Source organism: Cyrtonyx montezumae, unplaced genomic scaffold (genome assembly GCF_038088225.1).
Source record: "Cyrtonyx montezumae isolate F1298 unplaced genomic scaffold, pur_monq_1.0 scaffold_20, whole genome shotgun sequence".
NCBI lineage: Eukaryota > Metazoa > Chordata > Aves > Galliformes > Odontophoridae > Cyrtonyx > Cyrtonyx montezumae.
In genome coordinates, this window is record NW_027071937.1 from 2,481,124 (window position 1) to 2,501,967 (window position 20,844).

Sequence of the window (20,844 nt, forward strand, 5' to 3'; positions counted from 1 at the left end):
CCTCATGGGTTTGGGGGAAATTACAGGTTTATGTGCACCCCAGCTCCTGTAACTGAGCTGCATGCTTGGTTATCACCTACAAATCTTGTAGCTCTTTTTCTACCTGTTCAGGCCAAATTCCCACCTTGACCATGAGTGACCGGAGCGTTATATGCTAGGCCAGATAGGAGCAGGAAAAAGTCTTGCTAATGACTCCCATTGGCACAGGTGTGCTCCAGACCCCAAAGTGTGCCACGCTTGTGGCCACAGGCATGACCTCTGGGATGTGTGAGAAGCCAGGAGGGATGGGCTGTAGGGGAACAGGGCTGGGTGCTCCCAGATGTGATTCATGGACAGCACATGCGTAAACGATGGTGGAGACTGACAAACTGCCTCCCTTCAACCCAGGATTCAGAGGGGCTGGCTCATGCACGAGGTGCTGTGGGGTGCCTGGGACTGGGATTAAGCTTGCACTGAGCAATAAGGATGGATGCTGGACAGGGCACTTGCTACAGCAGCTGTGTGGCTTCTGGAGAATGGCAGAGTGCAAGAAGTGCACTGCTGCAGCTGCTGACCTGTTGTACAGCACTGTCTGAGGGCCGGGCGCCCGAGACGTGCACACACATGCCTGCTCCATGCCCGAATGGAAAATGGCAGCATTCCAGGAGGTGCTGGGCTGATCTGCTGCAGGGAGGAGGTCCACGGCACGGCTATTTATGTCGGCATATCTGGGGACTTCGCAGTTGCGTTCAGAACACAGGGACAGCGTGGGGGAGAGAAGGAACTGGAATAAATTACCTTAAAGATCCGAGCGCAGCAAGGTCAGCGTGGTGGGTGCTGGGCATGGAGCACGTGGCCGTGCTTTATCCTCGGCCGTCTCATCATCATCATCAGCTCTCCTAAAAATCTGCTGCTAGTGATAGGCTTGGAATGCACACACCAGATTGCAAAGCACATTTGTAGCACTCCCCTTCTTGGGACCCATCCTGAGAGCAACAGAGGTTGGGGCACCCAGAGCACAGGAGGGCACTCCTCACATGTGGGGGGGTTTGTGTGAGGAGGGGAGAAGGTGTCATTGAGCAGAGGACAGCCCTGCAGCATGGAAAGCCAAGTGGGTGTCAAGCCCAGGCTGCAGCCCACCCACAACCACACAAAAACACTAAGTTCCAGTTTTAGTAAAATCTAGATGCCCAGAAGCATCATTTATTGCAAATCAGTTAACCAAAAAATAAAAAATAAAAAAAAAAACCCACATCATTTTTGCAAACTACAACTTTGCATGTAGATAACTTTATTACAGAAGATATCTTTTCTTAAACTACACTCTAGTTTATAAAACATAGGAAGATTCAACACCATGTGATGTTTTTATCACTCATTTTAGGGACGTCACAATAACAATGGCCTGAAATGCTCAGAGTGCTCATCAAAGCTCCGTGCCTTGAGAAATATCCATTTTATTTGGTGTTCTCACAGAAAGGAATGAGGAAGAAGAACCCTTTTCGTAGGTTTAGTGGGTTAGATGTGCTCTACCTGCCTGTCCTGTCCCTCTGTTCAAAGGGTGTCTGCTCGCCTCGGCACCCGAGATCCCAACACCTCTACAAGGTGATATATTTATGATATATTTAAGACTCGCTCATTTAGATTTTTGAAACAAAATCCACCTTCTCTTTAAAAAACAAAATGTATTTACAAACATTAGATCTGCCACAGGCTTGTACTATATTTTACATGATACACAGAACGAGTGTACATCAATATAAAAAAAGATGCAGCACTCCAGACTCCCGGGAACAAAAAGTCACCGACTCCAAGCACAGCCGTGGGGCTGCGGGGCGTCCTCACCTCCTCGGGCTGTCTGCCTTCAGACACTCCCTCTACCATAGGCAGCCATCCTTAAAATAAGGATGTGGTTTACAACGTTACACTGGCGTTTCTTTCTCCAAACCGTTACTCAAATGCAAACACAAAAAAACAGCAACTCAAAAAACGGGAAGGATATCCCAAGTACGACTACGTCTCCTCCGTGTGTGAGCCCCACGGGTGTGGGTTTGGTGCATACCCCGGAGTTATGGGTTTGCCCTCTCAGAAAGTTTGGCAGATGCTCTTCTTGGTGGGGAACAGCGTTCTCGTTGCGTAGGGCGGCTGTTGGTTTGTTGTATCTCAGGACCTGTCCTTACAGGTCTATAAACACGATTATTATTTTCTTTTTTTCATCATAAAAATCATTTAAATATATATTTATATATATATAAAAACGAGAGAGAACAAAAATTCCTATTACCAAGGCAAATATACAACTCTATAATACTGAAATTTAAACAAGGACCGGTACCATAAAATGTCCTCCCAGGTAGAACAGCAAAGGGAACATTTTAAAGTACATCCCAAAAACCCACCCATACTGAATTTATTTCCCCTATGGAGTGGCATTTTTAGTCAATTTTTTTTTTCTTCCTCTTTTCTTTCTCACATCTCTTTCTGAGTCGAAAGAGAAATAATAAAAAAAAAAAAGAAACAAAAAAAATAAATTAATGGCATTGCAGAATCCTGAACGGTCGCTTACAGCTCTACATAAACATCTCCTCTCAAACCAGCACAACGAACCCCCCCCACAAAACTGAACGTCCCATAAAGACCTAATTTTATCGATTCCATGACTGATGTCTCACACTGAGTCCTTAACAACAGAACGTATAAATAAAAAAAGGCAGTGTTCTCGTGTAAAATAAAAAGTACATAAATAAATACTAAAAAAAAAAGGGAAAAAGAAAATTAATTCGTCTTTTTTTTTTTCTTTAACTTTTGTATAAAAACGTATTTTTTTTTTTTTTAAAAAAGGATCCTTTAATAAAAGCATCCAGCGTCCTGTTCGAAAACAACAACAAAAAGCTGTCTGTGTGGCTGTGGTCCCTGAGCCCCACTGGGTCTCACTTGAAGGCCTCGGGGATGTGTCCCATCTGCGACTGCATGCTGGTGGGGGGGCTGGAGATGCCCTCGGACCAGTCAGACACGTTGGAGTGGGGCGAGGAGCTCGACCACTGGTCTGGAGACTCCGGAGAGGGTGTGAGGAAAGGGTGGTCGGGCACCTGGAGCTGGTGGCTCGGGGTGTTGTCCAACGGGGAGGAGTAGCTGTGCTGGGAAGGGGGGGTCAGGAACTGCGTGGTGGTCATGGGCTGCGCGAGGGAGGACGGCAGAGAGGTGGGCAGCAGCTGTGAATCTTGGGGCAGGATGGTGTGCACCGCCATGGCGCCGCTGCTCACCGGCTGCATGTCGGGCTGGCTCAGCTCAGTACCGAGGAAATTCTGGCCCATGTGGCTGCCGGTGTTGGAGCCGGGGTTGTGGTGCTGCTGCGGCTGCTGCTGAGGCTGCTGTTGGGGCTGCTGCATGCCGGGCTGCGGCTGCATGCTGGGCTGCTGCATGCCGGGCTGCTGCATCTGCTGCATCTGCTGGTTCTGCAGCAGGTGGGGTTGAGAGCCCAGCCGGGTGCTGGGCATGGCCTGGTAGCTCATCATCTGCGACAGGCTGGTGCTGGGCAGCCCGTTGTGCAGGGAGCTCATCATGCCATGCTGCAGGTTCTGTGCCTGCTGGTGCGTGCCCGGCTGCATGCCGCCCCGCATGGCGTTGTACTGGTTCTGCACCATGCCACTCTGCAGCCGGCTCAGCCACTCGCACTGCCCGCTCAGCCCGGCAGCTCCTCCGACAGAGAAACTCATCGGGGCGTTGCTCATCGCCGTGCTGGGGCTGGAGACAGGGAGGTGTGAGAGGCGTGGAGGCACCGCCTCGAAGGCCATCCTGCCAGAGCCGCCCAGGGCCATCTCCTGCTTCCCTGCCATGTTGAGGTGGTTGATGCTCATGTGGGCATCGGGCATGCCCGGCAGGTGGTTCAGAGGCATGGAAGGGGACTGCTGGAACGGAGAAGTCATCAGTGGAGGGGAGGCGACGTCGGACAGGTACCCGTGGGGCGACTCCAGGGAGTCCACCGGGGACAGCACGCTGGAGTTGTCGAGCAGACAGCCTTTTCCATCTTGTGATTTCTTCCTCCGGGCTTTCAGGTCTTTGGAATCCTTGCCGTTGCAGCTCAGGCCCTTGGTGCTCGGCTTCCTGGCCTTCTTGCCCTGCACGGCCGGCTTCAGGTTGCCGATGTAACTGCTGGGGGAGCAGAGTGGTGGGGACAGCGTGGGGGCCCCGAGAGGGCCGCTGTGCAGCGGGGGGCTCCGCACCAGGTTGTACTCATCCAGCAGCCGCACGATGTCGTGGTGCATGCGCTCCTGAGCGATGTCCCGCGGCAGCCGGTCCATGTGGTCCGTGATGTCACGGTTGGCAAAGTGGTCCAGGAGGACCTTGGCTGTTTCGTAGCTCCCTTCTCTGGCAGCGAGGAACAGCGGGGTCTCCTCCTAGAAATCCAGAGGTCGTTAGGTCCACGCTCGCATATTTTCCACTGCTTCCCTTACACAGCACTGCATACAGCGTAACCCTGAACACCAAACCCCACACCCAGAGTCACGGCAGAGCAACAGTGCCAGGCAGTGTTGTATTGCAGGCTCAAACTGTCTTTTAACACAGTGCCCAAAGACTTATTTCTGTGCCCCACTGGTCAGCCCCGAAGGCCTTACCTTATTGTTTTGCATGTCCTTATTGGCACCGTTCTTCAGGAGGACGACAGCGGCTTCGACATTGTTCACAGCAGCTGCCCAGTGCAGTGCTGACTTGCCTACAGGAAGGCCAGGAAACACAGCAAGAATTAGTGAGTGGGAAGGGGACTAATAAAGCAGCCCTCCTCTTCTTTAGCCGCCCACTGTACCCAGATCATCCACAGCGTTGACATCCGCGTGGCAGTTGATGAGGTCCTCCAGCATCCCCTCCACAGCCAAACGAGCAGCCAAGATCAGTGGGGTCGTCCCGTCGTGCATTCGAGCATCGAGATCAGTCGCCCTGTTCCTTATCAGGATCTGCCCCAGCCAGAGGAAGCACAGATATTAGGTTGGACAGACCCCAGAGCCACCCAGAGCTCACGAGCCCCTCCTGGGGGCTGCCACAGAAAGGAGCTTAAGCCCACCCAGTCCCAAGCCCTGCTGTGGGACGGTTGCCACCCACTGGATGAAGCTGCCCGGGGCCCATCCACCTCTGACCCAACACTCAGGACGAACACAGCAGTGGAAGGACCCATTACCTGGAAGACTCCTTGGGCATCAGCAGAGACAGCAGCGTGCAGAGGGGTCCTGCCCATGTTATCCTGAATGTTTGCATCAGCACTGGCCTCCAGCAGGCGCTTGGCGGCGTCGGAGCGCGAGTAGCGGGCGGCCAGGTGCAGCGCGGTCTCCCCGGTGCGGTCGGTCTGGTTGTGCAAGCTGGCTCCTTGGTAGATGAAATCCGAGATGACTGCGGGAGCATCGTCCTCCTCCTCGCTGTTGCCCGTCTCCAGCCCTCCTCCGCTGCACGAGGCGATCATGAGGGGCGTGAAGCCATCTGAAAAGCACGGGGGGGAGATGGGTGAGAAGAGGCTCGCTCCGCTCCCGTAACGCTCAGCTCTGTCTGCAGTCGATGCTTATTCCCCTGAGTGCACACAGACCGAGTTCCTGACTGCTTCTGCACATCAAACACGAATACCCTTCCTCTGATATGGATGTGAAATTCCTCTGTGGCTCTCTCACCACTCACTGGTTTTCCTGCTGGCACACTGACATGCCGGGTGCGATCAATACGGAGGGCTGCAGATTTCAGTGTGGTGCAGCACAGCCTTAGCTATTTTCATTATTTCAGAAGACAGGGTTTGTGTTTTTTTGCTATTAATACAGCCAAAAGCTTGGGAAGAAGATCATGAAGTGAGCAGTTTGGAAGTGGACAATCATTAAAAGGCCCCTTCCAACCCAAGGGCAGGGGAGAAGCGGGGTGATTTAATAGTTCTGTATCCTCTGATTTCCCCCTCTGTGATTAAATAGAGATCTTGTGGCAAGCAATATTTGGCAGAGTGTCTCATGCAGAACAGCAACTGTGCCATGCAGAGGCGTGAGCAGTGACTGTGACATGAGGCTAAGAGGGCATGGACAGCACGTTAAAAACAAGAGATGGGAGCTCTGGGACTGCCCATCCGCAGGCAGCGAGGATTTAAGATGAGCCACAAAGAGAAGGCAAAGAGCCTTACCAGGACCTCGTACGTTGACATCCATGCAGTCTGCATCGATCTCACCCTGAGGAGGGGTAGGGGCCATGGAGGAGATGCGGAGGTCGGCAGCGTCCAGGTGCTGCTGAGTCCACTGCCTGTGGTCCGTCTGGTCGTCCGTGTCGGGCAGCATCGCTTGCTCCTCGAACTGAGGGACAACAACAAGGGCTGAGCGTGGGATGAGGGAGCTGAGCTGCAAGGCAGCAAGTTCTGCAAGCTGCACGGGTGTGTTTGCAATGCAAGCAGGTTTAGAAAGCAGCCTCGGAAAGCCCCAAGGGACATCTTGTGTGCTGCTTTCCATGGAGCCCTGTTCTTTCCATGCCACAGTCCAGAGAGCGGCTGTTGTAGCACAGAAAGGAAACCCTGCAAGCAGCTTACCCTGAACTTCTTGGTGTCCAGGGTCTCCTCGTCACCCCACTCATTTTGGTTGTCGTCCATCAGTGTGCCGTCGGAAGCATTTTTGAGGGGTCTTTGAAAATAAAACCATAGCAAAAATCAGTTCCTCTGCAGGGACTGATACACGATGGCTGTGCTTTATACGTGCACAGAAGAATCAACGAGGCTGATTGTCAGGACTTCCCCTTGAAGTGCCTTTCATACTTTCCCAAGAGCCAATGGACCAAGAAGCATTAAGAAACCTCCAAACTGAAGTACGGTTTTCCCAATGCGGAACACCACTAAACCCCACTTTTCTCCTCCCCACCACTCCACCACGATACCCTGGAGAACACACCTGATGAGACCGTTCAGAAGAGCCCCCGAACAGCCCCACTCTGCTGTGCCCAACAGATACCAAACCCATTACTCACTTCAGTCCAACGGAATCTTCCCCAAGCGGTTCTCTGCGCTTCTTCTTGCTCGACTCTGTCACTTTGAAGCCCTCTGGGAACCAGAGCTGTCCATGCTCCCTGCGCCGCTTGCGGGACACCAGCACTCCCACTCCAATGAAAGCAAGCAAGACCAGTGCAGCCACCACCACGTACATAGGATACAGCTGGGAGTTCCTCGCGGGCTCCGCCGTCTCACCTGGAGAGCAGTGGGGCACAGAGAGATGCTGAGACATGAAGCTGCATAGCAAACGAGTGACAGAGTGGAAATGAAGCAAATTTAGTTAATAAAGGTACCTAAGGCTGATCTAAATCAGCCCCCTCCCAAAATAAGGTCATTTTTATACGCTATTAATCAGAATTGCAAACTATCGGCACATTCTCCGCTGCGCAAGCCAGCCTGCATCAGGAGACAGCTTTACTTTTTTCTCCTTTAAGGAAAAGGATTAGCAAACTTCAAATCATTGCGCTTGCATTGAGCTGTTAAGACAAAAGGATTTAGGGGGGATTTTCAAGATACAAACTTCAACTCCTTGCATGTCACTCATTGATTGGAGCTGGTTGGGCTGCACGGGGTTGTGTTTTTTTTGTGTTTTTTTTTTTTTAACTTTTATAGTGATAATGATTTTGAAATAAACCTGGAATAAACAAAAATCATCAACACCTTTGTTACTGTTTTCAAAAAACAGACTTAAAGGAATAAAAAGACCTGGGGTTATTAAACCAGACTGCACTCAAATGTGGCACCTGAGCCAGCAGACCGATCACCGAGCGCAGACGAGGTGGGGAAGTTTCAGGCTCTCATCAGCTGCACTTACTCTTGACGGCCTCTATTTTGTAGGGAATGTTCAGGTTGCCAAGGGAGGCCAAGGCCCCCAGGAAGGCTGCCACGTCGGTCGCACTCTGGAAGCACTGGGAGGATGACTGGATGCACTGCCTGTTGTCAATTTCCAAGTAGACGATGGATCTGCGAGAGAAGAGTCAATGGGAAACAAGGACCACCATCACCCCGAAGGGCAGCAAGAGCTGCGAGCCCATCTCCTCCCTCTTCTGTGCCCCCTCTGGTGGTCTATTGGATCTGCCTCCATGAGCACTGCAAAGCCTGACTCCTTATCTACGGGAATGTGAGGCAGCCTGCTGCACGATGCTCTGAAACTACCCAGACTCTACAATACTGTAAATAATGCTGTTTCAGAGCCTTAAGATCTTTCGCATCAGTTTCGCTGCTCAAACTCCTCTGGTTTTGTTGACTTTTGATTGAGTCCATGGAGAGGGAAGGTCAGATCTATATGTTTATACAAAAGAGCTCCAAACACAGTCTGCAGCGATTGAGTTTTACAACAAAGCTCTTGGAAGCATTTCCCAGGGAGAACCTGAGGCTTAGCCCAGTGCCTTCCTGCGAGCAGACATCGGCCAGGCCAGCCCCCCCTGCTCAACAACACCCAGCGTGGGAGCCCTGCAGCACTGTGCTGGGAGGTTCAGGTTGGGAATTAGGAAAAATTTCTTCTCCAAAAAAGTGGTGGAGCACTGGCACAGGGAAGTGAGGCAGACACCATCCCTGGAGGTGTACCAGAACCACGCAGACGTGGCACTGAGGGACATGGTCAGGGGAGTATGGTGGGATGGGATGGGCTGGGGTTGGGGGATCTGAGAGGGCTTTCCCAATTTTAACAGTTCTGTGAATCTGTGTTAGGATTATCTACACACAAAAGCAACCCTGCTCTGTGACAGAGGCGCCCTCTGGTCCCCTTACCCTCTGATGTCCATCTGATCCAGCTCTCTCTTCTGCCTCCGGCCAGCCCGTGAGTACAGGCTGCTCTTCACTTTGTTGATGACAGCGCTGGACATATCTGCCCAGTCCTCCGTGGACCTCTTGATGTAGTGCTTCTTCAGCTCCTCCTCGTTGCCATAGTAAGGGAAGATCATGTACTCTCCCTTGGCGTTCTTCTTGAAGACGACGTTGGTGTGCAGCACGCGGCTCAGCTCCCGCAGGAAGTTGAAGGAGTTGTTCTTCAGGTTCTCGGGGGTGATGAGGACCACCACCACCAGCGTGCCATCCGCCAGCTTCTCGGGCATGTTGTTTGCACAGTCCAGCCCGTCCCACTCACACTCAAAGTTATTACAGCCCTGGTCGCAGTGACCATCTGAGAAGTGGTCCTTACAGTACTGGTCGTACAGAGGGCTGGGCAGAAGGGAAGAAAGGCAGAGGAATAAGTTAGGCTAGGAGCTGTGCGTGTTATGGGTCAGCAGTTGGACTTAGCAGTCAAGCCTTAATGATTTTATGAGTCTATGATTATTGCTAAGAAAGCAGTTTGTGCTTCCCAAAGAGCTCTCTTCTGTGTAAATATTATTTATCTTAATGGATATGGGACCAGTTGACATGGAAGGCAATCGTGCCACGCAGCATGGTGAAGTGCTCATCTAAGAGGTGAAAGATAGCAGCTGTTGTGTCATAAGTCACAGTTTAGATGCCAGAGAGCAGGGACAAAGTGCTGCGAGTTACATTACAAGCCTCATTTTAGATGGAAGTGACAAACTGCTGTGACTCAGAGAAGACACGAGGACACAGAACAGTTACTCAGATTAGAATTGGTGCAGGAACCTGGGAGCAAGTCCCTGCTGTTACACAGGCAATGCTCGCTATGTGCCTGGATGCTCACGTCACCACGCTTCCTGGCTGGCCTTCCCTACACTGAACCACACCGTGCCACTACTGCTGGTCGCCACATCCACACCTGTGGCACGATACAGGTCAGGGCAGCAAAGCCAATCAGAGAGAGCACAGAACTCTGTAGGACCACGGGGAACCACGGGGACTTGAGATGCAGCCCTACGAGCAGGAGAAGGGGACAAAGATACAGCCAGAACGACTGCAGCACTCACAGCTTTAAAGCTAGAGGACCAACGAGTCACTCACTTGCACTGCCCCTCGTACTTCTGGCAGTCAAACCCATCGTACAGGCAGCCCGCGTTGTTGCACTGCGAGTCGCATTTGCCGTCGTTGAAGTACTTCCAGCACTGCAGGGACTGCGAGCAGTTCTTCCAGGGGTCGTTGAAGTTGAGCGAGCAGTCCCCGCCGTCCCAGCCGCACGCGTGGTTGTTGCACTTCCCGTCGCAGATCTTGTTGCCGGCGTAGCCCGCGCAGACGGCGATCTCACACTTCTCCTCAATTTTGGGGGGGATGATGTCCTGCCCGAAGCCGCCTTGGAAATCGAAGTCGAGGATGTGGCAGTTGAGGCCGTTGAAGTTGGCGGGGCAGTTGCAGTGGTAGTAAGGGGAGGCGTCGCTGAGGAACTCGCAGGTGCCCCCGTTGTAGCAGGGGTTGGAGATGCAGGGGCTGCTGGCCGGGTACTGGCACTCGGGGCCCGTGAAGGCCGCTGCGCACACGCACTTGGAGCTCTTGTGCATGGAGATGCAGGTGCCACCGTTCAGGCAGTGCAGGGTCCCGCAGGTGTGGGAGTCGTTCTCGCAGGTGGCACCCACGAAGCCCTGGGGAGGGGACAGCACAGAGGGGTCAGTCACTGAGACCTACGTCCCGATCCACGCGTGTGCGCTGGGAAACTCAGCCCAAACGCTTTGAGTCTCAGGGCACAGCTGTGGTGCCGCCTCTGAAACTCGCCATAGATCACCTACAACACCAACCCCATGGGAGCAACCCCCTGAAAGCAAAGGGAGCTCTTCTCCATCTCTGCCCGTCCCACGAACCACCATCCACATCATCCATGCCCCACAGAGCCAGCTGTCACCCCCACAGCACTGACCCTCCTGCTCCTCCCCGACTCAGCAGGCGAGGAAGGCTGGGATGCGTGGATTCTCCTCCCAATGGAAGGGGCTGACATCCCCGTGCTCAGAGCAGGAGCACAGTGGGAACCTACCGGGGGGCACTTGCAGATGAAGCCACGGCCGGTGTTGCTGGCCACAGCACACGTTCCCCCATTCCTGCAGGGTTTGCCCTTGCAGCCATCCACCACGGTGTCGCAGCGACGCCCTGGGGAGGGACAGGAGGGTGTGAGGAGCAGAGCAGGGCACGTGAGGTGCTCGGGGTGCTCTGTGTGCCCTCCCGCTGCCTGGCTCACCTGCGTAGCCGGGCCGGCACTCGCATTTGTAGTCATTGACCCTCTGCACGCAGTTCTGGGTGCCGCGCGCGTCGCAGGGGTTGGAGAGGCACTCGTTGACGTCTCCCTCGCAGCGCTCCCCTACAAAGCCAGGGGGGCAGATGCAGCTGTAGCCACCTACCCGATCCGTGCACTTGCCATTGTTAAAGCACTTGGGCCCCAGGGTGACGGGATCAAAGAAAGGGCTGCAGTCATCCACATTGATCTCACAGTGCACCCCTAGAGAAATGGGGGAACAACCCACACAGCTCATCAAACAGTATCGGGGGGCTTGGAGGTCCCTCGTGCCCGGTGAAGGGGCTGAGCCTGACCAACTCAATGGCAGTCTGAGCCACCGCTCAGCGGGAAGCATGCGGCCCATGCAGCTCGTGCCCAAGGCTGCGTGGCCTTGATGGCTGAGCCCGCCAGCACACGCAATCCTCTATTGCTGCATTTGCTTCTGCAGCTAATGAGCAGATACCAAGGATATCTGCATTCCACCCGCTAATGCCCCAGCCTGGGGAATTAATTTACCTTGAGTTCCTCTGGGGCAGGAGCATTTGTAGGTATTGATGAGATCGATGCAGGTTCCTCCATTCTGGCATGGGTGGGACAAGCACTCATTGATCTCCTCTGAGCAGTTAACTCCGTGATAACCAGCCACGCACTGCGAGGAGGGGAGAGGAGAGCTGTCAGAGACCTTCACCCAACCTCTGCACAGTGCACAGGACACCCAAACACCCAAACTATTCCCAATCCCCCTGAGTGACCACAACCCCCAGAAAGAGGCCAACACGAGAGAGCAGCTCCCACCTCACAGGAATAGCCCCCCAGGTAGTCCGTGCAGGTGGCCCCGTTCTGGCAGGGGTTCGGGGAGCACTCATCCACCTGCTCCTCACAGTAGCTGCCGGTGTAGCCGGCCTGGCAGCGGCAGAAGTGCGTGTTGCCACTGTCCACGCACAGCCCCGAGTTCCTGCAGAGATGAGCAACGTCGATACCTGCCAGGGAGAGCAATGGGATGCGGGGACCTCAGTGACACCCAAGGGAAACAGCACGTCCCACCACGGTGACAACAACCCTTGGGAAACCCGGGGAACCCCAGGCTGTGCACAGCTGCAGGGAAGGGTGGCAGGGATGTACCTTGCTGCTTTGCAGCCACCTCGCAGGACACGCTGGGGACGTCACAGTACAGCCCTGTCCAGCCACTGTTGCACTCGCAGCGGTACAGGTTGTTGGTCTGCCAGCACTTGCCCCCATTTTTGCAGGGCGAGGAGTCACACCAGCGCACCAAGTTCTGTGCAGAAAAAGCAAGAGAGGATGTCAAGACCCGGAGAGGCATCAGTAGGATGCAGCCCCAAGACTGCAACCCTGGAATCTTCTCACTACCTGGCAGTTGAGCCCAGTGTATCCCTGGGGACAGGTGCACTTGTACGTCCCATAGCTGTCCTGACATGTGCCCCCGTTCAGGCAGGGCTTGGAGTCGCACTCATTGATGTTGTGCTCGCAGTAGCTGCCCGTGAAGCCGGACGGACAGAGGCAGGTGAAGGTATTGATGCCATCCACGCAGGTTCCCCCATTGAAGCAGGAGCTGGGAGCACAAACATCACATCCTCATGAGTCACCCCCATGGCTGGTGCTCTCAATACTGGACACCAGTCCCAAAACCCCTCCAAACCCACCCAGGGACCCCAGCCCTACGCTGGCAGTACCTCTCAGTGCAGTCTGGCGTGTTGTTCTCGCAGTGGATGCCGCTGAAGCCGGAGGGACAGGTGCAGGTGTAACTGTTGACACAGTCAGTGCAGTTGGCCCCATTCTTGCAGGGGTTGCTGGCACACTCGTTGATGTCCTCCTCACACTTCAGCCCACGGAAGCCAGCCAGGCACTCGCAGAAGAACGTGCCAATGCCGTCTGAGCAGGAGCCACCGTTGTGGCACGGATCTGGGAACGGGGCACGTGTGCATTAGATGCAACAGGTCCGACCCTGGTGTTATCCCCACACACAGAAGGATGGGACAGAAGCCAGCCCAGCCCCAGCTGGGAAGGCACAAGGCACATGGGACACACTTGCTCACTGCCTGCGCGTCACCGTCCCCCCCAGCCTCCTTCCTGCCAGCCACCACCTGCCTACACTGACGCAACCCCATGGGGGACAGGGCTGAGACGTTCCCAAAGCCCGACAGGCCTGGACCCCCATGGAAACACAGCTTTCTGAGCACGGGGAGGCTGACCCAGCCCCGGGGCACACACAGCACTGCTTGCCCTCGGCTCTTACTGGGCTGGCAGTCGTCGATGTCGGTGTCGCAGTTGCGGCCGGCGAAGCCCGCCCGGCACAGGCAGCGGTAGCTCCCGTTGGTGTTCTGGCACGTGGCCCCGTTGCGGCAGGGGCTCTTCACACATTCATTGATGTCAATCTCGCACGTCTGGCCTGAAGGACAGCAGGACGGGGACCACATGAGCTGGGGGGCACTGGCAGAAGCAGCGGGGCTCGATGCCGTGCCCCAGGCTCAGCAGCAGCCTCACCCCACCTTGCCAGCCCGGCGGGCAGCTGCACGAGAACCTCTTGTAGTCCTCTGACTCCCGGCACTCGCCGCCGTTCTTGCAGGGGCCGCCAGCACAGGGGGCCAGCACGTCCTCACAGGTGGCTCCTGCACAGGGACAGGTGCCTGCTGACCACCTCCCAAGGGACAGCGGTGACCAAGCAGGCTCCATCTGCCCTCCGCCTGCTTCCTGCCCTATAGCAGGGCCTGGGCTGTCCACCCAGGGCCCTCTCCTCGATCTCTATGACCCATGACCCCCCACATATCTTTAAACCCCTGCAATCTGGGCCTCGTTAGAGGGCTGCACGTTTCCTCTGGAAAGGAAGTGCTGCTCAGGGTGTCTTTCCCCCCCTCCCTCTCCATCGCTTTTCCTGTTTACATCCAGCCAAGGGACACATTCCCTCCGAAACCCTTATCTTCTCTGTCAGCCAGTATCTCCTGAACTGCCCTTTGCTATTTTCCAGAGCCTTCCCCCCCCCTCTTGCCCTACCCCCGTCCCTCCCCCCCCCCAGGGGTTTCTATGGCCACTGCTGAAGGCAGGAAACAGCTCATGGCTTCCTGCTATTGTGCTCTGGCTGCTGCTCTGTGCGAGCGGAAGCGAGAGGACGGCAAACAGGAATCAGCTCAGCAGAATTGCCTGGCCCTGCGGCCTCGGACTGCTTTTTCCAGCCCAGGACACCAGGGTGGGAGAACCAACAAGGCCCCCACCACAGTGGAGTGGGTTCCCAGTGCCTCTGCCCTCTCTGCCAGAGGAAGAAGACGAGGAAGCTCTGCCTGGCTGCTCCTCAGTGCTCCTCTGAGTTTCCTCCAGCTGTGCTGCAGCACAGGGAGATGGAGCACGGTGGGAGACCTGGAGAAGAAGGATCTGTTTGCAGCCCTAAGGGAGAGCTGGGGGCCTCCTGCCCCCTCACCTGTGTAGGGCAGGAGGCAGTTGCAGGTGTAGCCAGCCACATCGTCGATGCATGTGCCTTGGTTCAGGCAGGGGTTGGAAGCACATTCATTGATATTGGTCTGGCAGTTGGGTCCTGGGTTAAAAAAAAAAGGAAAGAGAGCTTTAAAACAGGATGGGATGGAGTCAGGAGCACGGAAAACCTCCTGCTGTCAGTTCAAGCCAGACTGCCAAAGGTCCCCAACTCCCTCCTGGAGTAGGAATCCCCATCCAGACTCCAGTGACACCTCCAGCCCATGGAGACATCCTCCTGGAGCTCCCACCCAGCCCCTGGCACGGGGCAGTGTCCTCAGCCACGTCCTTACCGCTGAACCCCTCCCTGCAGGTGCAGATGTAACCGCTGGTCATGTCCTTGCAGGTGCCACCGTTCATGCAGGGATTGGATTCACACTCGTTATTGTTGATGTCGCAGTTTGTCCCGCTCCAGCCTGGGTCGCAATCACAGCGGTAACTTCAGGGAAGAACAAAGGGTGTAAAGCAGAGATTTTGGTGCCACCTGACCGTGCTTTGGTGAGAGCAGTGCATGCCCCAGCCTACCCGTTCAGCCCGTCGTGGCACCTCCCGTGGATGCAGGGGTTGCTGTTGCACTCATTCACTTCGGACAGGCACTTGGGGTCGTGGAAGCCCTCGGGGCAGAGGCAGGTGAAGCCGTTGATGCCATCCTTGCACGTACCCCCATTGTGGCACGGGTTGCTGGCACACTCGTCAATGTTGATGTTGCACATGCGCCCTGGGAAGGAGGTGAGCAGCAAAGTGTCACTTCTAGCAGGGACAAAGCACTGAGGGTGCAGGGCCTCTTGGGGACATGGGACATGCAGTCCCCTTCGGAGGGGCTCGGATCTCTGGGCACACACGTGTGCCAGGCCTGACTCAGGGGTACGAGGAGTTCACACCGCTGCACCGCCCTCCTGGCTTAACTCGGTGCAATCAGGAGGGGAAATCAATGCAGCCGGGAGGGGGCCGTGCTGTGGGCTCCTGTGGTTCAGGAGGGACTATCAGAGGGAGCCCATTTCAGCCTGTAACCCTACCTGCTGTGGCTGACAAAGGACGGCTTTATGGAAGGCTCCTGGCAAGCAGGAGCACAAAGAGCCGCGTGGCCCCGCAGCCCTTGCTGCCGCGAGCGGGGAGCCGGCGGGGTCTGCTGCTATCAAAGCCCTTCGCTTTTTGCAGCGTTGATCAAACAAACCAGTTAGACAAGGCAGCAACCTGATACCCATGGGAGTGGATGCAATGGGAGTCAGATTCCCGGCACTGGAACGCCTTTGATTTTGGCTCCAGCTGGAATCGCCCGCTCAGACAAGTGGGAGGTGTGGGGCTGGGGTGGCAGCACCGCCAGGTGCCCAAGGCAGGGGCAGAGCCTCCCCGGGACCTCAGCCCCCCCTGGCTGCTCACAGTGCCCCAGTCCTCGCCTGGCCGTGCCCAGCTCTCACCTGTGTACCCCGGCTCGCAGGTGCACTCGTAGCCGTTGATCTTGTCGATGCACTTGCCGTAGTCGCAGGGGTTGCTGGCGCAGTCATCCAGGTTGATCTCGCAGTTGGGCCCTTGAGGAGGAAAGCGGGGGTGTCAGCAGCGTGCCCCCGGCCCTGCTGACGAGGCACAACAAACCCCACGGGCGCTGCTCCCGCACCACAACAAAGCCTCCTCCACAGACAGCTTCCAGCTGGGGTGCGGGCGCTAAACCGGGCAAACTCGTCCTGGCCGAGGACACCCCCGCCCCAGGCCATCCCCAAAATCAGGGCAGTGCCCTCCCAGAGCATCGTGGTGAACCCGCTCGGAGATGAGATGGGTGCCTTGCCACCAGGCGCTCCCCTTGCTTACCCGTGGTCCCCTTGAGGCACAGGCAGTTGTAGGCGTTGTCCCTGTCCTGGCAGGTCCCCCCGTTTCTGCAGGGCTGGCTCTGGCACTCATTGATGTTGATGTCGCAGCGGTGGCCCGTGTAGCCGGGCTGGCAGAGGCAGGTGAAGGCAGCGATGCTGTCCTTGCACGTCCCATAGTGGCACGGGTCGGGGTTGCACTCATCAATGTCGATCTCACAGTGTACGCCTGAAAAACCTGGAGCCATGGGAGACACAGAGTGAGGACGGAGCACATTGGGGGGCAGATGGTGGAGGTTGGAGTGAGGATGGAGGACGCTGGGTTGAGGATACAGGATGCAGGGTCACGACATGAGGTGTTCCTGCCCAACTGAAGCGGGCACATGGCAGCACGCACCCACTCCAGCAGTGCAGTGGGACCCCCCCAGGTGCAGGGCACAGGGCAGTGAAGCCCCCCCCCCGGCCACGGGGTCTTTCAGCGCCCAGGCTTTGTCCCTGGGCACACAATGACCTGCATTAAGTTGCCTCGGCTCAGGAGCGGGGCCCCGCGCTCGCCTGCATCTCATCCCGGAGCGTGCGGGGGGGGCCGGGCGCATGCACCCCTCAATAACCACCCCCCAGCAGATCCTATTCTCCTGGCCAGCTCCCTCCTCGATGAGGCTGGGGGTGGAGAGCCGAAGACAAAGTACAGCTTTGACTAGACCCCGCCAAGCCCACATAGCAGCTTTTCATCGGGGCTTGGCATTAGCAAGACACTAATTAGAGGCCATTCAGCTGGAAGATTTCTGGCGGGAGCTGCTCCACAAAAGAGCCACTGTTTGCCACCAGGGCTCAAGTCATCATTCTGTGCAATCGCTCCTTGGGTTTCGGTGTGCGAGCCCCCGCAGCCCTGCACCTTGCATCCCCATAGAGGCAGCTTTATTCCTTCCTTCCTTCCTTCCCCATCACCACCGGGGAGTGTGGTGGGCCACACCTCGTTAGCACCAGGCTCGTTATGGGGCTGGCTGGAAGTGAGCATCTGGGGTGAGTTTTGGGTGGATTAGCGTTTTCCTTGCTCATAACTGAATGATGTGGTTTTATGGCACTTCACAGGGCAGAAGGTGACTCCATCCTGCTCAGATGTGGCCAGGACATGGGGGCCTCACCTTCAGTGCACTCGCAGCTGTACGTGTTGGGGCCATCCACGCACTTGGCCCCATTCTTGCAGGGGGTGCTGGCACACTCGTCAATATCAAACTGGCACAGGTGCCCATTGAACCCTGAAACAGAAACAGACGTTGCATCCTGACCAACAGCCAGAGCACCCCCTCCCCACCGCCCACAGGTCCTGCCGGGCCCCCCACATCCCAGCCATCCCAGCCGGGGCGCCGGGTTTCCATGGGGACGGCTGCGCAGGGCCCTGAATGCAGGGCTGCGACCCGCCATTGAGAGCATCTTATTTACATCTCTAGAGGAGCAAAGTCTCTGAACTTCAAAACCTCCTTTCACAGATTAACCGTCTCCCCATTCCCCATTCTCCGCTCCACCCCCTGACTTTGACACAGCATTCAAAGTGGCTGGCGAGGCCCCCACCGGCCCCAGCCCTCCTTCCCAAAGAGGGGCCTTTTCAAGTGCAAAGCCGAGGGCTTTAATCCACCTCTCCCTCTCCCATGGGCTGGTGCAGCAATGGGGCTCAACCCATTGCCGGAATGGCAAGAAAATCCTACAAGTGGCAGCTCTGAGCCCAACCACGTTGCACGCATGGGGATGCCACTCATGGTGAGGTTTTGCTGTGAGCATCCCACACTGCTGCAGGGCTGCAGCTCTACAATGGATGTGGCCAACTGTTGGGCTCTGCCCTGCCCGGGCTGGTACCCAGCACCAGGGGTGCCACGTACCGGTGGGGCACTCGCAGTGGAACTCGTTGATCTTATCCAGGCAGTTGCCGTTGTGCAGGCAGGGGCTGCTGGCACACTCATCCGTGTTGATTTCGCAGTAGACGCCCTCATACCCTGTGGACAGACCCAGTTCCTCATCAGCTCAGTGCCATGGGACTGATGTGCAACATGGCAGGGTGGGCAGGTGGCACCAGGAAGGTGTTTGGCCTTTCCTAGGACAGCCCAGGCTCCAGCTGATGGGACCTTATGCACAAGCTCCTGTATGACCATCCACCACGGATTTCCCATCCCAAACCAGCAAGAGGAAGAGTGTGGAGGGCTGGTGGTGCCCAGCTGCCCATCACTGCACAGGCTTTCAGTGCTAGCCTCAGGCACAGCAGCCTCTCGTGGCTACCAGCCCAAATCAAGGCTCATGGGCACATGAAGCCCTCCCCTGCCCACACCAAGGGCACAGTGTGCCCACCCACCGGGCATGCAGATGCACTGGAACTCCCCAATCTGGTCCAGACAGGTGGCATCATTCTGGCAGGGGTTGGAGAGGCACTCATTGACATCGATCTCACAGCGGGGGCCTGAGTAGCCCTGCAGACACTGGCACTCGAAGGATCCCTGGGTGTTGATGCATTTCCCCGCATGCTCGCAGGGGTTGGCTCCTGCAAGACACAAATGCTGCTTATAGGATGCTTCTCCCTGCTGTGCTGTGCAAACTGCTTGGTGCCAGGGCACGACACTCACCGAGTGAGCACTCATCCACGTCCTGGTTGCACGCCGGCCCCATGTAACCCGAAGGACACGTGCAGATGGCTTTGCCATTGACGGGGTTGGTATCGCAGTTGGAGCCCTCATTGCAGGGGTTGCTGATGCAGGCATCATCCAGGTGGCACAGCAAACCTGTGGGGGAAACAGCACGATGCTGGAGGGGGGGAGGGGGGACACGCAAAGAGCCACCACCAGCACGGGGCGGTGCGGGGACACGGCCTCACCTGTGCGACCATGGGAACACTCGCAGTAGAAGGAGGCGACCCGGTCGTGGCAGGTGGCCCCCTGGAAGCAGGCAGCCATGGCACAGTCATCGATGTTCTCGCTGCAGTCCTCCCCCGTCCAGCCATTGACGCAGACACAGTTGTAGCCGCCGTGGTTGTTGTGGCAGGTGCCCCCGTTCTGGCAGGCGTTGGGCATCAGCTGGCACTCATCCACGTCCTCGGTGCAGTACTGACCTGTGAGGGAACGGGGGGCACCGTCAATTCCTTGTGCCCAAATGGGCGCCTCCGCTCTCTGTCCACCACCTAGCTATGCAGGACGTGTCCCCCAGCACTACCTGTCCACTCGGGTGGGCACTGGCAGTTGTAGGTGTTGACGCCATCCACGCAGGTGCCCCCATTCCTGCAGTTGTTCCCTGGACAGTCGTCGATGTTCTCCTCGCAGTTCTGCCCGGCGAACCCTGCACAAAACAGCCACCGTGTCAACCCCTCTGCGGCCATTCCTCCACCCAGTGCCACTGTCCCCATAGCCCAGCAGGGCTCCCAGCACTGGGGGGGTGCCCTCCCCTCCACTGTCCCCGCAGCCAGGTGCTGTTAGCAGGCAGACAGCCCGCCGGCGCTCCCCACCCCACGTCTTTGAAGCCAGAGCCTGGTTTCAACCCCAGCCCCGTCCTGCCTCCTGCAGGGCCGATTCCTGACGCACACATTACCCCAGGAGGGAGCAATCTCCCAAGCCTGGCAAGCAGCCCCATCCTTGGTGCAGGGTGCCAATGCCCCCGGCCCCGCCACGCTCACCCCGAGCAGTGGAGACTGTGCTGGGGATGGGATGAACTGGGGCTGCTCCCACTGCTGCTCGAGGCACCCGGAGCTGAATCACCCTTTAATTTCACGTTTAAAGAGCCTCATTGCTAGTGTCTCCCCCAGAGGGGAATTCTTTGTTTCCAGGCCTCTCACAGCATGAATCATGGCATGGTGCAAATCTCAGCTCTCCTCCTGGCGCAGCCCGGCTGCTCAGGATCATGTTATCACCTCCATCTGATAGCACAGCACACATGGAAACTGTGCAGCACCTGACCTCACCCACGGCATGTGCAGCAGAAGCAAAACGGCCCTTACTGGGACATCTGCCACCCCAACCCCTGGTCACTAGTCCTTGCTCCGGGCTTGGCACCAACACAGGGATGCTGCTCAGCGGTGGGGATGGGCAGGATGTGCCCCTGAAACCATCAGCCACATCAGCACCATGCAGGGAAGGACTCACACCAACCTCTGCACCAGTCCAAAGCAGACAAGTGGATAATTTGTGTCTCATATTTAAGCAGTAGGGCTGAAACTGAGCAGCAATAACCAGCAATGGCCTGCCTTACCAGCACTAACTCATTTTGAACCACCTGAATGAGTAATTAGCACTGCAATTACTTCAAACTCAGGGTTACGCTCCTCGGCGATGGCACGATAAAGCAGACAAGATTAGTTTAACTTTCAGAAACCCGGTGCAGTCAGGAAACGACAAGGAGACTTTGTTTTTGCTGCATACCAATCACTCTGATCATCAGCACCAGCCCGGTTCCTGTGCCTCTGCCAGCAGCCGATGCAGCCCTCTCACAAGCCATGCCCTGTGGCA

General features: G+C 56.4%; 1 protein-coding gene across 2 annotated transcripts in view; it reads right to left on the minus strand.

Annotated features, from left to right (window-relative positions):
* Positions 1 to 2,799: 2,799 nt before the first annotated feature.
* The window catches only part of NOTCH1 (notch receptor 1), a 32,833-nt gene continuing 14,788 nt past the window's right edge, over positions 2,800 to 20,844 (minus strand). The window contains exons 5-34 of one of the 2 annotated variants that reach the window (XM_065737242.1): positions 19,559 to 19,681; positions 19,224 to 19,457; positions 18,976 to 19,131; positions 18,708 to 18,893; positions 18,241 to 18,354; positions 17,509 to 17,622; positions 16,368 to 16,601; positions 15,980 to 16,090; positions 15,087 to 15,279; positions 14,855 to 15,000; positions 14,512 to 14,625; positions 13,589 to 13,708; positions 13,336 to 13,488; positions 12,773 to 13,001; positions 12,450 to 12,651; positions 12,204 to 12,357; positions 11,877 to 12,061; positions 11,598 to 11,730; positions 11,046 to 11,303; positions 10,845 to 10,957; positions 9,887 to 10,458; positions 8,723 to 9,151; positions 7,788 to 7,936; positions 6,952 to 7,168; positions 6,521 to 6,611; positions 6,125 to 6,290; positions 5,153 to 5,448; positions 4,784 to 4,931; positions 4,596 to 4,693; positions 2,800 to 4,376 (exon numbers count right to left, since the gene is read on the minus strand). In XM_065737242.1, coding sequence (XP_065593314.1) covers positions 2,910 to 4,376; positions 4,596 to 4,693; positions 4,784 to 4,931; positions 5,153 to 5,448; positions 6,125 to 6,290; positions 6,521 to 6,611; positions 6,952 to 7,168; positions 7,788 to 7,936; positions 8,723 to 9,151; positions 9,887 to 10,458; positions 10,845 to 10,957; positions 11,046 to 11,303; positions 11,598 to 11,730; positions 11,877 to 12,061; positions 12,204 to 12,357; positions 12,450 to 12,651; positions 12,773 to 13,001; positions 13,336 to 13,488; positions 13,589 to 13,708; positions 14,512 to 14,625; positions 14,855 to 15,000; positions 15,087 to 15,279; positions 15,980 to 16,090; positions 16,368 to 16,601; positions 17,509 to 17,622; positions 18,241 to 18,354; positions 18,708 to 18,893; positions 18,976 to 19,131; positions 19,224 to 19,457; positions 19,559 to 19,681 — 6,905 coding nt within the window. In that variant the 3' untranslated portion in view covers positions 2,800 to 2,909. The remainder of the gene's footprint in view (positions 4,377 to 4,595; positions 4,694 to 4,783; positions 4,932 to 5,152; positions 5,449 to 6,124; positions 6,291 to 6,520; positions 6,612 to 6,951; positions 7,169 to 7,787; positions 7,937 to 8,722; positions 9,152 to 9,886; positions 10,459 to 10,844; positions 10,958 to 11,045; positions 11,304 to 11,597; positions 11,731 to 11,876; positions 12,062 to 12,203; positions 12,358 to 12,449; positions 12,652 to 12,772; positions 13,002 to 13,335; positions 13,489 to 13,588; positions 13,709 to 14,511; positions 14,626 to 14,854; positions 15,001 to 15,086; positions 15,280 to 15,979; positions 16,091 to 16,367; positions 16,602 to 17,508; positions 17,623 to 18,240; positions 18,355 to 18,707; positions 18,894 to 18,975; positions 19,132 to 19,223; positions 19,458 to 19,558; positions 19,682 to 20,844) is intronic. The other variant, XM_065737243.1, reaches the window with a different exon arrangement.